This window comes from Falco biarmicus, chromosome 1, assembly GCF_023638135.1.
Source record: "Falco biarmicus isolate bFalBia1 chromosome 1, bFalBia1.pri, whole genome shotgun sequence".
Lineage (NCBI taxonomy): Eukaryota > Metazoa > Chordata > Aves > Falconiformes > Falconidae > Falco > Falco biarmicus.
In genome coordinates, this window is record NC_079288.1 from 58,888,133 (window position 1) to 58,904,471 (window position 16,339).

General features: G+C 43.3%; 1 protein-coding gene and 1 long non-coding RNA gene across 7 annotated transcripts in view; one reads left to right on the top strand and one right to left on the bottom strand.

Moving 5' to 3' along the window:
- The first annotated feature begins 217 nt into the window (after window positions 1-217).
- On the top strand, window positions 218-1,705 carry LOC130147807 (uncharacterized). Its single transcript, XR_008821349.1, has 2 exons — window positions 218-347; window positions 866-1,705. It is a non-coding gene; the product is annotated as an uncharacterized LOC130147807 (long non-coding RNA).
- LEF1 (lymphoid enhancer binding factor 1) overlaps window positions 1,214-16,339 on the bottom strand; it is a 71,404-nt gene continuing 56,278 nt past the window's right edge. For 4 of the 6 annotated variants that reach the window (XM_056335477.1, XM_056335488.1, XM_056335509.1 and 1 more), the window contains 2 exons: window positions 14,643-14,691; window positions 1,214-2,330 (listed from right to left, as the gene is read on the bottom strand). In XM_056335477.1, the coding sequence (XP_056191452.1) occupies window positions 2,251-2,330; window positions 14,643-14,691 (129 nt within the window). In that variant the 3' untranslated portion in view covers window positions 1,214-2,250. Of the gene's footprint in view, window positions 2,331-13,951; window positions 13,993-14,642; window positions 14,692-16,339 lie in introns of all 6 variants that reach the window. The other 2 variants (XM_056335499.1, XM_056335516.1) reach the window with 1 other exon arrangement.

Consider the following 16,339-nt stretch of genomic DNA (forward strand, 5'->3'; position numbering starts at 1 on the left):
TCACTTGTTTTGCTTTTTATTTTTTTTTGTTTGGTTGGTTTTTTTGGTTTGTTTTTTGTTGGGTTTTTTTTTTAAGGTAATCATCAGTTGCTAGAAATAAATATTTTAAGAACTAATACACTGGTTACATTCTTACAATTGTGTGCAGCGCATGCTGGTTTAAAAGGAAGCTGGTTTATGACATTTTTAATTATGAAATTTCTTATGCAACAGAGTTTAAGGGTCAGTTATAAACACTCCAATAACTAGGCTTCCTTAGGCAGTAACTTACCTTTGTCATTTCTTGTAGTTTGAGCTTGACTCAGTCCGGTCTCGCACCAAACAGGATTGAGGAGCTAGAATACAAGGTACGCTGATTCGATGTACAGTTTGTAACATTTCTTTTGCAGTGGTGCTCACAAACCATTGGCTTAGTTTATCTATAGCTGGAGTGGGTTTTTTTTCCTTTTGAAGTCCTTTAGTAGAGGTCAGGCAACTGTGTCTGTTTTTCAGAGCTGTGGACTATCAGTCCCTGAACAAAAGGTGTCAGGCAAGTTGCTGGTAGGGTTTGGGGCCTGAAAGACTCAAATGCCTGCGTTTCCAGTTTTGAAGCATGCAGAGGAGCTGCTTGCTATTGCAGGAACATCCCACTGGCACCACTGGCAGTAGGGAGGTCATGCCAGCTCTCTGGATCTGACACCATGAAACTGGGCCCTCCACAGCTGATGCTGCAGCCAGCTCTGGTCCCAGAGTGAAGGATAATTTATACAGCTATAAGAAATTTAACTGTAGGCTCCCACCCCTTGTGTGGGCACGAACTGCATCCAGAAAGAAGGGAATCCATATTCCTAATTATCAGCTTATAACCACTGCTGTGTTCACCAAGGTTTTAGTAGGAAACTGAAGACGGAGGGAGGCATCACAGACCCCGCTACTTTCATGTGGGCCAAACCTAACCGAGAAGCATAACAGAGCACCAAGCCTGCCCATTCCTTACTCCTGGTATGAAAACAAGAGACGACTTCTCTCTTTAGGAAGAAGAAGTAAGTCATCTTCCACAATGATGTGACTTCAGGTGAGCAAACAGACACGCTGCATTTCCTCTAAGAGAAGACTGAGCCACAAGTATTTAGCCTTAAATGTAACTGTGCCTTCCTGGGCTTGCTCCTACCTTTGAGGGATTCTGGTGCAAGCTAGCCTCATTATTTTTTTTAAGCCAGACAACTGACTTTAGTTTTATTACAAAGCTTTTATTAAAAAACAAATGCTCAGCACATTAACTCAAACTGGAATGACAAAAAAAAAAATCGATTGACAGTATTTTTGGCAAAGGCTGTGCCTTACTATTTTAAAAAATGGGTACATCAATGCTCATTTCAACACTGGCATAAAATCCCACTAACAGGCTAACAAAAACAGATACAAATACAGAACAATTGAAGTAATAATTCAAGTGCTGGGCTTTTTACAAGGAGAAGGGGAATGGGTGAGAAGGAGAACTCACTGCAGTCAGATTTGCTGGATGTATTGCTATGTTTACAGAGTAGATGATGCAAGACTAAGGTGTCTACTGACCAGCTGATGTTGTTACATGTATTTAGTTCTATAGGACACTGTATTATATAGACTGAGAGGCCACTATTTGTTACAAATAGTTTAACAAAAAAGCCACCTTTTTTTCCATACAGGCTTTTCCTCTGGCAGAAAAAAAAAAAAAAAAAGAAAACCCCCTTTTATTTAAAAAGTATTTCAGATTTCTGACACTTGTTTAAAAGCTCATACCTAGTAAAATATACACCAATGAAATTACAAACTAAAAGTTAAAATATAAAAGCATTCAAGTTTCTTAAAAAAGCTAAAACCAAAATTGATCCTGTCGCACCATTAAATAAAAAGAAGGTTGAGTGTGTCATCCTGGTCCAGGCAAATTCCATTCCTCGATGTGCTGTATGGGGCAGCTGTGGTCTACGTTATTCTGCTGGCTGAAGCAGGCAGAGACAGCCATGCTACTTTGTTTGCTGACTCGATATGGACACAGATGAGACGGGAGCTTAAGAGTGCAAGGCAGAGGTGGAGTGAAGACAAAAGCTGCTCTGCTGACCCAGGAGCTTATTTGCTCTATTTATATCAGGGCTGGACCTCGTGATAGTGAAGGATTTTGGCAGTGATTGTCTTTATGATTCAGTGTCTCTAGCAGTGACATCAGGGTGAATGACATCCTAGACAGACTCCTTGGGGGTGGTCTGTGTGGATGAAGGACACACCTAGGGTTTAACAAGCTTCCATCTCCAGAAGGGGTCCTGGTGTCGCCGCCTTTGCTTTGCAAGTTGAGAAAGCATTTCTTTTCCCACCTAGAGGGAGGGGGGAGGAGAGAGAGAGAGAGAGAATGTGTGTGATAAAGACTATATGAAGCCTTTATTATTTTTTTTTTAATCCTTCAAAGTAGCTGGTGATGGGTCACTGTAACTCTGACACAACTGTGTTAACGGAATGTGCATCTGCAATATCAAACAAGTGCAGCGCATTGCTACTTGCTCTTGCTTGAAGTTTGCAAGAATATTTATGGAGAGTGCTTTAGACTAAACAGATGTCCACACCAACTAGAAAGGTGGGGTTTTAAGCTATTTAGACATTCAGCATATCACAGAAGTAATTCCCTTTTGTAGTGGATTTCATTTATCTACAACATTTGACCTAGATATCTGTTACAAAACTAAACATCCTCAGGCTTTGGTACTATGGTGGTTGAGGTCAATTAAACCTCCACTTCAGAGCCTCAAACTCTGCTCCCTGCAGAAATGAAGAAATGCTGTCTTCTGCAAGCAGCTGGGTAGAGGAATGTGGTGGGTGAGGCTTGTGTGAACACTGACCCTACCATGCGTCCACATGCCTAGGTAGGAATTGTTCTGCTCTTCAGCAGGGTAGGGAACACCTTCCTGTTGAGTAAGAGCCACAGGCTTCTTTCCTAGCCATAAAGTTCACTAGGATCTTGGAAGGATTTACATCCTTATGACTTGTGAAAAGGCCAACATTGCAAGCCTTGTAGGTACTGCTGATCCAGAGAGGAACAGTTCTTCATCACTAGGCCTCTGGGTTACATCAGCTGACTTACACAATTGCTAACTCAACCGTCACCCCTGCCCTTCTGACCCAGACAACTGGGTTCTAACAGGGACTCCACCCAAAGCCTGTCTAATGAGTCAGGCATTTTTCCACAGACGGACACATGCTCTCCAGTAACGGTCCCAGGATTATCAGTATCTCAAAAAAATCTGCATTAACCTCCAGGCCTCCAGGTACTACACAGCTGCCAAGCAAGTAGAGGGTTCAATGACCGGAGCTTTTCAGAATGACCAAAATTAGCACAGGAATGCAGTTCAGTGGAAAGAGTGAGTGAATTTTCACCAGAAGCAGCACAAAATGCTTAGTCACATGAAGAAGATATGCTGCCAGCACCTTGAATCAGCAAGGCAAGACAGAACAAGTTTATAAAGAAGTGGCTTAAACCACAAGTCAAACTTCTGTTAGAATAATCATAATAGATAGACTGCTTGAGCCTGTAAGAACCGAAAGCAGAATTAATCAGCAAGTATTACAGCAGCAGTATTTAAAGCAGGGCCGTTTATAACTGGGTACCCATGTCCCATCTGCTGCACCTTCCATGTAAGCCATGACAACACAGAGCATTCTGCCTGCACTGGTTGAGTACAGCTCCTGAATAAAGAGTTACACAGGCCAATATACTCTAGGGGAGAAAGCCTCCAAAACTGACTACGGACCCTTTGATTTTAGTGAGTGCAAGCCGAGGCCCCAGAATTTTACTAAACAAGCTGACGCCTCATCAGAGGCTGCCCACCTGGCCATTGTTTTAGTGGAAAGGGAAGCTGCGGACACTGAAGGAGTTCAACTGCAGACTAAGTACAGTAGAAAGGACAAGCACAGATTTATATCAGACTGGCTGGTATAGCTTTAATTTGAAGGATGCTCTTCCCTCTCCCAATTACCACCATTCCTGACACATAATGAATAATTTTCACCTGCTGCTGGTAGCCACAGAAGGACATACAAAGGCACTGCAGCCTCCTGAACAGCACAGCTGAAAGTCCACTGGAAAACCAGCGGTTTCAACAGAGGTGGTCTGTATTGACTAATTCAGTTCCTATTTCCTCATAAAACCAGCCCAAGTCCCAACTAAAAAAAGCCTTCTGAGCTTCCTGCCTTTTTTTTTTTTTAAATATATAAAGTAGCACAGTGCTCTGTAACACGTGCGGATCAAAGAGCTGTGAAGGCCTCTACCTTTCCAAGGAGCACGAAAGAGGCCAAGCAAACAGCAGAGGAACACTGGGGAGAGCACCCTGCAGCTTTATATTTATTTTGTGCCTTTTCATCCCGGATTTTCAAAGGTTTGGTCCAGGTTGCTCTTCCTGGGAAGGTTTTCCTCTCAGTCTTACATGAAAACATTCAGCTTCCTGTTGAGGAATGGCCTTGAGGCGCCAGGCCAGTAGTTCACAGCAGTCTGATACAAGCGCTGTGATTCAGAGCTACTCCCCATTAGCAGCCAGGAATGTCTACTCCACCGAAGGAAATGAAATGCTCTTCTGTTGAGATGGTTCCCTGCCTCCTCCCCCCTTCCCTTACCAGCAAGCTGTCTTTGAAGTCAGGAGGTTAAAATAACGGCCGTGGCCTTGCTCTGGCCCTCAGCGTTCTCAAGCAGCGGCCATGGCTGCTTTCTCAGCCCCTCGCTCCAGCAGGGACCCTGCGGAACCTACTGCAGCTCTGCAAGGGGACAGGCACGGTGAAGCCCCAAGTATTTTTATTTCTGAACAAATACTGCAGTACGGCAAATTACACAGTAGCTGCCCTGAAAACAGCATCTAGAACCCAGCCTCTCCCCAGCTGCACATTAAGGCTACATGCTGGAAATTGCTCCTGCTGCTGATAAACCAAGTCATACCTAAAAAATACAAGTGATGATGGTGTTGCCTTACAGATATAAAACAGGTCAAATCAGGATTCTTTTCAAGAAACCGCAGGCATGTGCTAAGGAGACTGAAGACTTCCCACATCTAAGGCTTCACTGGGGGGCTGTAGCTGAAGTCTCGCCAAGCGAGGCATGCCCTAGCAAAGCCCAATCCACAAGTGAAGTCGGTGCAATCAAAGACTGCAATTACAGCTCCCTGGCTGTGGTTAGGCTTCAAAGAAAGTGCTGCAAGTCACATTTTACATATGTGAAGTCTTGAGCCTGAGCCACAATAGGAGGCACTGTCTGTGCCATTTGCAGCATACGTCTGACTGCAGGAGGGAAGGGGGGTGGAGGGGGGGGGGGGGGGACTGAGTAGGGGGGAACACCTCCAGAAAGAAACAAATAAAATTCAACAATAATTCGGTGTAAAAGAAAAAGCCCTCCTACTGAAGTGATAAAACTGTATTTAAGGAATCACTACAGTAAAACCGAAGCCTCCTAACAAGCCTGGTCTTAGTGGCTGAGGGCAAGAACATCGCAGGGGGATGAGAATTCCTCCCCACACTTGGGAATGAGGTGGATGGAAGGGTGGGTCCGCAAGGGTCTTGTGCTCCTCCTCTAGGCCTTTAACTCATCTGCATTTTTCTAGAACAAGGGAGAGGATTACACGGCTTACAGAAGAAAGTCAAGAGCGTCTGGGTCAGTACAGGAGTAAGTACAGAGTAAAAGAGATAGCTAGCCCTTCACAGAAAGCAGGAGAAAGTGAAAGTTTTAAACCAGGTGCCCTTTTTTTCTACACCTTCCTCCACCATAGGTTGTTTTTATACAGTTGTAAGAAGAGACAAGACTACATATAACAGCAGTTATATGTATTTAAAAAAAAAAAAAAGTGAAGTCTCTAAACCTGGCTTTTAATCCAGTACTTCAAACGAACTCCAGGACCCGGCAGCTGAAACTGTCATTTTCTTTTGAAGTCCAAAATGAACATGTTCAAGTTACTGCCAGGGTTTATCCAATACTCCAGAAACTTGGGTATGCAAAACCAGGTCGTTATTTATCAGAAAGGTTCGTGCTGTTTGTGAAGCCCCTTTTTATTTTCTTTAGAGGCAGAGCTGGAGAGAGTTTGAGGCGCAACAGATAGATGCCGGCACTGCAGTCTGCTCCTCTTCCTGCCCAGCTGTGCCATGGTTTGTGGGTTAGCCTAAACCAGATCCTTGAAACGTTCAGGGCAAACAAAAACAAACACTCCGCAACCTTTGTTGTTTCTAAAAAAAAATAAATAAAACCCCACCATCTCCCAATAAAACCCCAATCGTTTTAGTAATCCAGTTTGCTGCAGGGTCCCACAAGCTGCTACAGCACATGGATGGAGAGAGCTACAGGAGACAGGAAAAAGCCCTCCCTGCAAGAGCTGGATACCAGCACGCAGCAGAGGAAACCTTTTAAACTGCTTTTGTTGCCAAAGAACTTACATAAAATTGTACCCTAAAACTGTAACAGATACTGCTATGTTGAAGGTATGTCACCAGCAAGTTTTCCTGGAGTTTGGTGTGTGTCCGTCCCGTTCCCCCCCCCCCCACACTGTTAGCCTCAGCCCATCGCTGGTAACTGTGAATCGAGACTCCGTAACAAATGACCCACTGGTGGTTCAGGTGTGCTGAACTATCTACCCCTGAAAATCTCTCTCCACTGATTACAGGTGGAGTCTGTCGTCCTAACTTCTGTCCTCTTAGTCTGGCCTAAGCTACATGGGTTAAGTGAGCAGCAGAAATGCCTCCCCCAGTCAGAGACCCCTTCCAGAGCAGGATGGTGTCAGCATGGGAAACGCCCAGGTATTTTAAGGCTCCCGCTTTGTGTGGCTTAAGTTAGTGATGCCAAAGCAGGTGTGGCTCTTATCAAAGGCCCCCAGTGTAGGCAGCATGAAACTAGAAGCTCTATCACTGCGCTACAATCTTCAGAATGATCCTACTGGAAGACCCAGGACATGCTTTTCCTGTTAAGGGTGGAAGAGCAGAGAGGTTCCATATTTGTAATAAAAACAACTACCTCTAGACAGCTGTCTCTAGCAGCTTGTTAAAGTGGAATAATATACTAAAAGTGATCTGCAAGGGAGGAAGAAATAGGCTTCTCCCCTTTTTGTATCTTTGTGGCATACAGTAAATATTCAGAAGACTATTTTTTTAATCATTTCTTCTATAGCCCAAGAGCTGTGAAGAAAGATGCATCAGTTCTAGGGGCACTGAAACTGCTGCTTCAGTTTTCACCTGCTGTAACACAAAAAGACTTGAGGTACTGGTAAAGTAGTAAGTGAAGATTCTTTCAAAAGAAAGAAATAACATAGGTAAATTTTCCTCTGTAGAACATCTTTTCTGCCACAATTAAACACAGGGTAGAATTTACACTGTACTCTTGAAAGACCATCTCAACATTTACATCTTCCAATACATGCATTCATTTAAATAGTTGCCTTCATGCAACCAAAGGTAAGTCAGATGTAACCTGAATACCTTCTTGAGCTTCATCAACTCTTCTACACACAGGCATCCGCAAAGCAACACTACCAGTGTAAGACAGTATGCAGAAACCATGACAGAATTCAAACACATCAGCTTCACTTTGATGCAATTAATTTACCTCAGCAGAAAATCTCTACTGGTCTGAAACACACAAGCTCCTGTTATGTACCTCAAGAGACCCAACTATTCATCAAAACACGGTCTTGCCTAGTATCAAGGCAAATGCACACACCGTAAAACTAATTATATGTAGTTATTTTGGCAATTAACATTTTACTTTGTGCAATTTCATGTATCCTTGAGATGAAGGGTAGAGGGCTCTCAAAACTCCCGAGTTTAATTCTGATGCAACTTAATGAAGAAACATGTGTCTTACTTTTGCAATGAGGAAGTGACTTCAGAAATTATCTGTCTCTGTTCAGTTGAGCCTCCTCAGTTCTCTTACCCCCTGACCTCACTCTACTGATGCCTGTGACAAGAACACAAATTCAGTGATACAGTCACTGGTACCATTTCCCTCAGTTGCATCTAACCCTGTTCACACGCTACGCCCCAGTGCCAGCGACACCTTCACAGCACAAATGCTTCCAACATTTGCTCCTGCCACTGGAACCAACAGCAGAAAGCTGGTGTCCTGAAAGGTCAGGCTAAAACCCATGCTAACTGGCTGCCAGTCTCATGTTTAACTGGCTAGACCGCGGTGCTTCAGCTGGCCCTGCTGTGAGCTTCCTTCCTTGTACAGCTTTCCAATCTGCACACTTTCAAAACTGTTTATACGGTAAGAGTCTTAACGAGTGGGTAAAGGATCAGAGATCTGAAAGATGACTTGCATAAAAAGTCTTAAAGTAGAAGATTAAGGAACTGACTAGTATGAGAGGGTTGGCTCTATTAGTAGTGACTTTTGCAACATCACATTTAGGCTTTTCGGTTCTGTTTTGTTGTTTTTGTCTTCAGGATGGCTAGTTTTGCATTCATGTGTATCAGAAAACCTCTTCAATCCAACAAAAATCTCTAAAAGTCAGAAACAAAAAGTGCTAGAGCTTGCTAAGCTTTGACAGAATTGCATTTGAATACAAGTCTGTTGAAATTAGAGGACAGATTTCACCCAAGCTTAGTCACCAGAAACAAATGAGAAACACTTTGACGATGTCATACCAACTTGCTTTCTAGCTGTTCAGAAATATGGTATCCATTTCTCATTTTAATTTTTTTTAATGTAAATATTCTAAAAAATGAAAATGCAATACAGGCCTGAGATGAACACTAAATGCTGAGGTTTTCTTCCAACTGAGAGTGAAACCACATTTCAAAATCTTATGTTTTCTTTATAAAACAGTTTGTTTCTACAGAATTTTTCTCACGACCTTAGAATTATCAATCTGGTGAGACTGAGTTTACTCAATCCACTAAAATATACCGTTTTCCTCCAGAGAAGAATGGCGCACCAGCCATCAACTCTCTGTCCCCACCCTATCCCACAGGAAAAGTTAGAACAATAGTCATCCCAGTGTTCCTTCATTCTAGCCCAAGCTGCCTACTGCTAACACCTCAGAAGTGAAACGATACGGGGTTGTTCTAATCCCTTGTAAATGTGGCCGAGTTCAAACTTGATTAGGCATCTCTAATTTTGCAGCAGCATCTGCAACTTTGAGCATCTCCGGCAAAATAAACATTCACCTACTGAATTACCTACTTCTGCCCTTTGTCAGTTTCAGTTTAAAACCTGAAATGCTGAAGGAGGACTTCACAGCTGACCACGCTGCACCCGTTTTGTAAAAAAATTTTCTTGTTTCTCTAACGCCGTATCTATGCTGTCGGTCTAGTTGAAAGTGTTCTGCGGCCTTTTTATTTAGAAAGCCTATGCTTGGCTCCTACCCTGACTTACCCTTATCCCTCCCATAGTCTCTTACTGCACCCGAGACAGCATTTATACCCTTCCTTCCTTCCCTCCTGCCCTTCACGAGGGTCCTGCGCCAAGCTGGTAAACGGGGAGCTCGCTCTGCCCCACCGCAGGGCTCCCAGCAGGTGTCAGTGCCCTGCTGTACCTGCTGCTCAGGCAGGAGGCGGCCGCCTCTTCGGCACCTTCGCTCCTCTGATGTTTTTCTTTAAGTCAGGGAGCCTGAAAGAGAGAGGAGGTTTTCTGTCTTTCACCCCAGCAAGATTAATGTCAGGTCAGAATTAAGTTGCAGGAGGGGATCTGTCTGAGGGCTGGACTCCTTGTCTTTGGAAATTACTGTGCCGATTTGAAAAGGGCCGAAGTTAACCGAAGTATTCAACGATATCAATGTTTCAATCCAGCAAATTCTCTCCTGTTCGTTCTGCCCCTCTTGCCTTGCCACCGTGCATAGGTAAAACAGGGAACAGGGAAACATGGGTCACGTAGGAAACAATTTTTAAAGCAAGCGGGGACACATCTCTGCACCACCACCACCCCCTTCCCCAAATTCTCACACACGCTATCTTCTGCACAAATCCCCCAGAAGCTGTTTAAAGCTGCTGAGCAGACAAGGGGCATGGAAAGGGGTGGAGCATTTTCAGCTACTCCAGCAGCAACTTCAAGAGCACTGGACAACCCAGGTTGGAAAACATGTCCCTCAAAGCCAGGTACCACATCCTCTTTGCATCTCCTTTCTAGGATGCTGGCCAGAAACCCATGGTCAATCATGACCACAGTCATCAGACAGCCCTTTTCCACAGTATTCTGGCTGTAAATAGGTCCACTTCATAGTCTGCTTTCACAGCCTCACTCCGTTTTATTTCCAGGTAATAAGGAAAAGATAACCCAGTCATAAATTGTTTATATTTAATATAAATTTGTTATAAATTTGTATAAATTTCTTATAGCACTATCCCAACAACACTTCTGCACCAAAATCTGGCTCTCATTTCCATATGGGAAGTTTGAAATATTACAGATAATTCGTTGTTTAAAGAGTGTTAATCTGATCCTTTTAAGTGCTTCTGATTGTAAATCAGTATTAGTCAAGTTTTCTCATTTTTGAAAGCTTTGCTAATCTAAATGCTAATTGTCATGGAATTTTTGAAAGCCACAAATACACTTCTCACAGGTTTTCAAATGTCTGTTAAGCTCCTCTGTCACTCTTTTTAGCCCCCGAAGATATGCCAAAACACAATGTTGAATTATGTAGCTTGTGAGGACTTCCCAGTTGCATCCTGCCACATGTCACAAATCGTGTGCCTTTTACAATTACTGTACGTAGCAAGTCATAAGTTAACTACTTCCATGTTATGGAACAATCAGGAGGATTTTTTGTAGTACCCTTCTACTTCCTTGCTGATTTGAGATGCTAAAAAGCAGCATTTTCCCCCCTCTACAAGTCAAGTTGGATAGGAAATGGGGAATCTCCATTTCCAACACAGAATTGCTCCCATTTACAAGTCTTCTAGAAGGCTGTGCTTAAAGTAACAAGAAAACACCCACCTTTCTGAAAGGTACTCAACAATCTCTATGTTGTCCTTAATCTTGGCTTTCCTCATTTCCCCTTCCCTCCTGGCCTCTCCCAAACTCATTTTTAGCATTATCAGGTCTTATGCCACTCTCGGTTGATTTCAAAAGGAGAAAATAAACACGAGTTATTTCTTCAACAAATAAAAGTTATTTCAAACATCGGTGTTGGGCCATGTCAACTGAAAACAAAATCCTGCTTGGGGACAGTTCCACAACTCTTAAAGAATGGCAACATGCTTTGGAGTACCCCAGGATAATTTAGCAAAGATTGGAGCATCAGGTCACAGTATTCCTAAAGCACTCTAAAATTAAAATATTTTGCAAACCAGTCATTCAGCAGGCTGGAGGAGATCATGGAACTTGGCTAAATCCTAAGCAGTGAAGCTAGAAGAAACCTGCTGCTGCGTACAACCCTGGGAAGAGGGGCCACTTAACACTACCACCTTAACTTTACCGGTCAAATGATGTCCAAGCCAAAAACGCAGGTTTGGGGTCCACCTTAAAAATCAGTTATGAGCTAATTTAAGTGTTCATGGACAAAAAAAAAACCCACAACCCAACAACAAACCCAACCATAAAAAAACCCCACACCCAAAACTTTCACAGTATCTTAAATCATTTCTGTTTTCGCGTCTCTTCCGTTACTTTCCTCTGAACATCCCACCACACAACCCTCCCACCATTTCATCCTTCTCACTTACATCACTGTAATTACAGCCCTGGCTGATCTCCTTTGTGCTGATCTCGAGATTCTTTCTTTGGTCTTGCCACCTACTCATTTCTGATTCTTCTCAGATAACAGAACGCTTGTCTCCTTCCCAGACCTCCCACCCTCCTTCCCCCTCTTCCTTGCACCATCCCTACGAGTAAGAAAGCTAGTGTTTTCCTGTCTTCAAGAGCTCTTTGCGGCACTCACTGAAAGGCATTCCCAAACTTATTATCTCCATCCAGTAAAGACTACAACAGCTCTGCTGTGGGCCTGGTAAGATATTACGCTTGTGGGCAAAACATTTGTTGGATTAGGCTTGCAAAGGGCAAGAGTCTTAACCTTCAGAAGTTTACTTTGAAGTCTGGCTGATTCAGGTTCCCTAAATCATTTTGTGCATTTACTTCCAGCTAGAGCACATCTGTACGTCTGCAGTGGGGAGCTTTCCCTCGGCACACGATGTTTAGTGAGGCTGCCTACATGCACGTATATGGAGTCAACAGCACACTCCCTCTCCAGAGGAAGAAGATACCTACTGTCCTCATACTCCGTCATACAAATTGCGTGAGGACAGAGACAGCTATTGCCAACAGTTTCCACACTGTTGCAAAGCTTAAGGGGAAGAAAGGCAGGGGTGTAGAGATAAAAGGGAAAGAGAGAAAACCCACATACTCAGAACATTAATCCTTTACTATGGAAATGCAGAGAAGCTCCAACAAAACAGTTCAGTGTAGGCAAGGCACTCATCCTTAGATTGCAAGGCATCCAACAAACCAAATATCCCTCAGTTTTCAAACCGTCACTTGAACTTGAGTTGTATTCCGATCCCAATCAAGTGCTCTAAGTCAATTCAGATAAAATTATGCATGTTCTGCTTACTAGGTTCTGTGTTAACTTGAGAGGGAAAAAACCAGTAATCGTGGACCTGGGCAACTAAGCTGAAATACCAATTCTAAAACTCAACGTTAAAACACTTGCTTTTATTTTTTTTTTTAATAATAGATATAATACTTACAGCAGTCACTGTAACTAATGATACTTTACAGCTACATTTGTTGTGTAGGCTAAAGAACCCAAATACTGCAATCCACATTTAAAATCAGCATTACTCAGGCACATTGCGAAGGGCAAGACTGTCTGCTTGCCTGAAAACCTTTTGCTTATCAGGAAGAAACAAAAGAGCATGCATTTTGCCTTTTCATGTTAAAAAAAACCAAAACAAACAAAACCAACAACGAACAACCCAAAGTCTTAGATCCAACAGAGTTTAGACTAACCAGGACAATGGCATAACTACAGGCTGATGACTGCCACACTGCACAGAGCAAACTCAGATTTGGCTTCCTCTGGCTGCAAGTCCAAGCAGAGCAGAGGGCCAAAGGAGGCCAGGCTGCTTTGCTGACCACTCTGAGCGCCAAGGCGATCACACGACCAAACGAGGCAGAGGGAGAGGCGATAAAGAGACAGTTTTTGTTACAATGTATAGGTGTCTTTAGAACGTGGGAGGGGGGGTTTGCATGGTTGCTGGAATTCTCATGGATCTCCTGAGAGCAGTCTGGGTTAATTAGACAGTGTAGAACAACTACTGTATCAAATGAATACCATTCCTACTAGAAAATGTATTGCAGTGAGAAGAGAAGGCCCAGCCTTCCAACACCAACACTGAGAAATTAGGATCTCACTGTGGTCCTGTGTGCACTCAGAAGCAGACTAGATGTTGTTACTGGATATGTGGGATCACTAGTCATTCCATCTTTAGTGCAGATGATATGATATGATAAAAGAAAAAACACACAATGGAAATATAACAACAAAACCAACCCGTACCACACATGAAATACCACTGTACAGTTGAGAAATTCTGGATACAACTATACAGCCCCATCTTTTAGCAGATTTTTTGTTAGTATACAGGTGAATACATTTTTAAAAAGTGTACCCAGCCAGCCAGCATCTAAAAGATGTCAGCACATAAAACGTACTCTGAAGCCAGCATCTAACCTGCTCTTATGAACTGTGACAGTCTGCTGGCTGGGAGGGTTTGCACTGCTTAATAAACCCATCCCTGTGCTTCACAGGCAGACTTGCAGCGAGTCAGTGAGGTATGGTCAATTTGAAAATATTAAGGTTGAGAAGTGAAATGGTGAACACCTAATAGATAGCCGGTATAAAAACCATCAGTAGTCAAAGTAACATTAGCTTTGGGATATGATAACTTCTGCAATTTTTGCTAAATTCATATTATTGCATAAAATTTATAAGAAAGCTTATTTTACAATTCAGTTTTATCATCAGGAAAGCTTTAGAGATGTTCTTACCATGCTTCAGATGTAGGCAGCTGTCATTCTGGGGCCTGTACCTGTAGAAGATTGTTTTCCTTTAACAAATTTCTTTACAGACTTTTTCCACATTCCAAATAAGTTTGTTTGCTACAATATTACATGGATTTTTTGGTGTGTTTTTGGTTTAGTAGTTTGGGTTTTTTATGGTTCTTATACCAGCCATTTTTATTGTGGAAAACAGGGTGCTTCTTTGTATATATTTTACAGGCAAAGAGGAGACCTCACTGATGCTTTTAGCCAACCTACTAGGCAGCTGTTAGTGTACACAGAAACACAAAATACAGCAATAAAAATACAGTGGCTACAAAAAGGTCAGTGTAAAGTTTCTCGTGTCCAATAATCCCACAGTATTTGAGAACAGTTAAATCTAAGGATGATACAGCGCTGGCTGAGGAGAAAAGCAAAAGGTAAAGCAGGACAGTGACTGCAGCAATGCAGAAGTTCAGCCAAAGATGTTGATGCCATCAGGACTGCGGCACATCAAGGCATAAGGGAAAGGAGACACGTATTGTGTGCACTTTCACAAGCTTGGATTCAAAGTGAAGTATCTTAAAACATCCATCAGAAGCAAGTGTTAGAGAAAAGCATGTAAAAATTAAATAGCACAAGCCCTGGTTTCTAAAATACACCTGAGGTGAATGGTAAGTAAGAGTTGGCCATGGCCTACCTGATGCTGATTCCTGCAACTTTTCTCTCTTCCTCTTCTTTTTCTTCCCCTAAAAAACAGGAAATTTCACCATACCATTGCATGTGTAGAGCTTTTCTTGGTCACTCCCCCACCACACAGCATAGAAACGAAAGCCATTTGGACACTGAGAAAGCATTTAGGAAAAAACCCAATTGGTTTCAGGGTAGCTAAAACCTTTTCTAACCCACTTGCAACTGTTTCAGTGGTAACAAGGTTTGCCCTCAACATCTATGGAGAAATATGCACGAGCAATACACATTTTTATATCCACATGGAATTACAATTTCTGGCAGTTTTTCAACTAACCCTGGCAGCCACAAGCATCTAAAAGACTTCTCACGCTTAATAATCTGATGACACATATGTTGATATCATAATTTATGGCTCTTACAAGAGCTCTTCACACATTCAGATACTTACACTGTCATACATGGCAACAGCAGACAGGGTGTTGAAAGTACCCAGGATGACCATGACTTGCCCCCAGGGTGCACACCAGCCAACTAAAACTGTTCTGATAACGCTGGTACCTTAACAAAAGCCAAGTCTCATATGGCTGTGCCTGGTCTGGAGAACGTGCTGTACAATAAGCAAATAGCAGGCTGCAGTACAGCAGAGCACCCTTAACGCGACCAAGGTGCAGGGCAGAAGAGGACGTCTGGCAGCTGTCTGCCTTGGACACCACACTGGCACCAGCATGCCAGCACAGGCTCATTGCGCCAACCCACACACACAACCTTCTCCCGCACCCCCATCTATGGAAAAGGCCAGAGCTCCTCATTCACACAGTCTTTCAGGAAACAAAAGGTCAGTTTATACCCACAATTTTAAACCTCGGTCATTTTGCATCGCCCTAATTACTGCTTTGATATTCCTCCATATGACTTCTCTTTATTGTCCTACATTGTCAGTCAAAACTTTTTTTCTTGTATGTTTGGGGGGGGGAAAAAAAAAAAAAGGCATATCTGTTTATATTTTAAAGAAGCCTTCAAGGTGCCAGGACAGGCTCTAACAGATGAGCTCTAGCAAAGGCGAACCTTGGTGCAGACGCTGTAAGCGGGACTGCAGCCTGCTGTCCATCCTTCTGCCCGCAGCCAGGGGCCACCCCACACACACAGCTGGCAGCCACCAACACATGTCCTGGTACAGACCGTGCCACGCACAGTGGCCACAGACTGGAAGGGCTGAGGTGGAGGGGCACATCGTGCCATAAGCTAGCTCTGAAGGTGACAGGACGGAAAGCAAGTGATGCGAGGAACCACCTCAAACCACCGCAGTGCTCACGGATGGACAGCAAGCAAGGGCTCCAAATACAGGCTACACTGAAGCTACAGCAGATGAATTTGTCTCCAGCCCGCTGACAGTCTGGGTCTGCCCAACTCAGGCTGACAGCAGGGCTGGGCAATGCCTTGTGAGCGAGCTCCCGAAGATGGGACCAAGGCTAGAAGTTGGAAAGCAGATTTCAAGGGCTCTTGGAAACTCGCAGTGATATGCTTTAGGCACCGAGGCAATACTTCTTTACAGAGGAAAGTGCATTAGCGCAGATGTTAACATGCAAAAATCACAGGAGGAAAACTATGGTTTATTCTCTATGGCAGGCTGACTTCAAGTGCTAAAACATTCTGAAAGCTGATCTGAGATCCATCTATGAGATACCGGAAGCAGAGGAGCAGAAG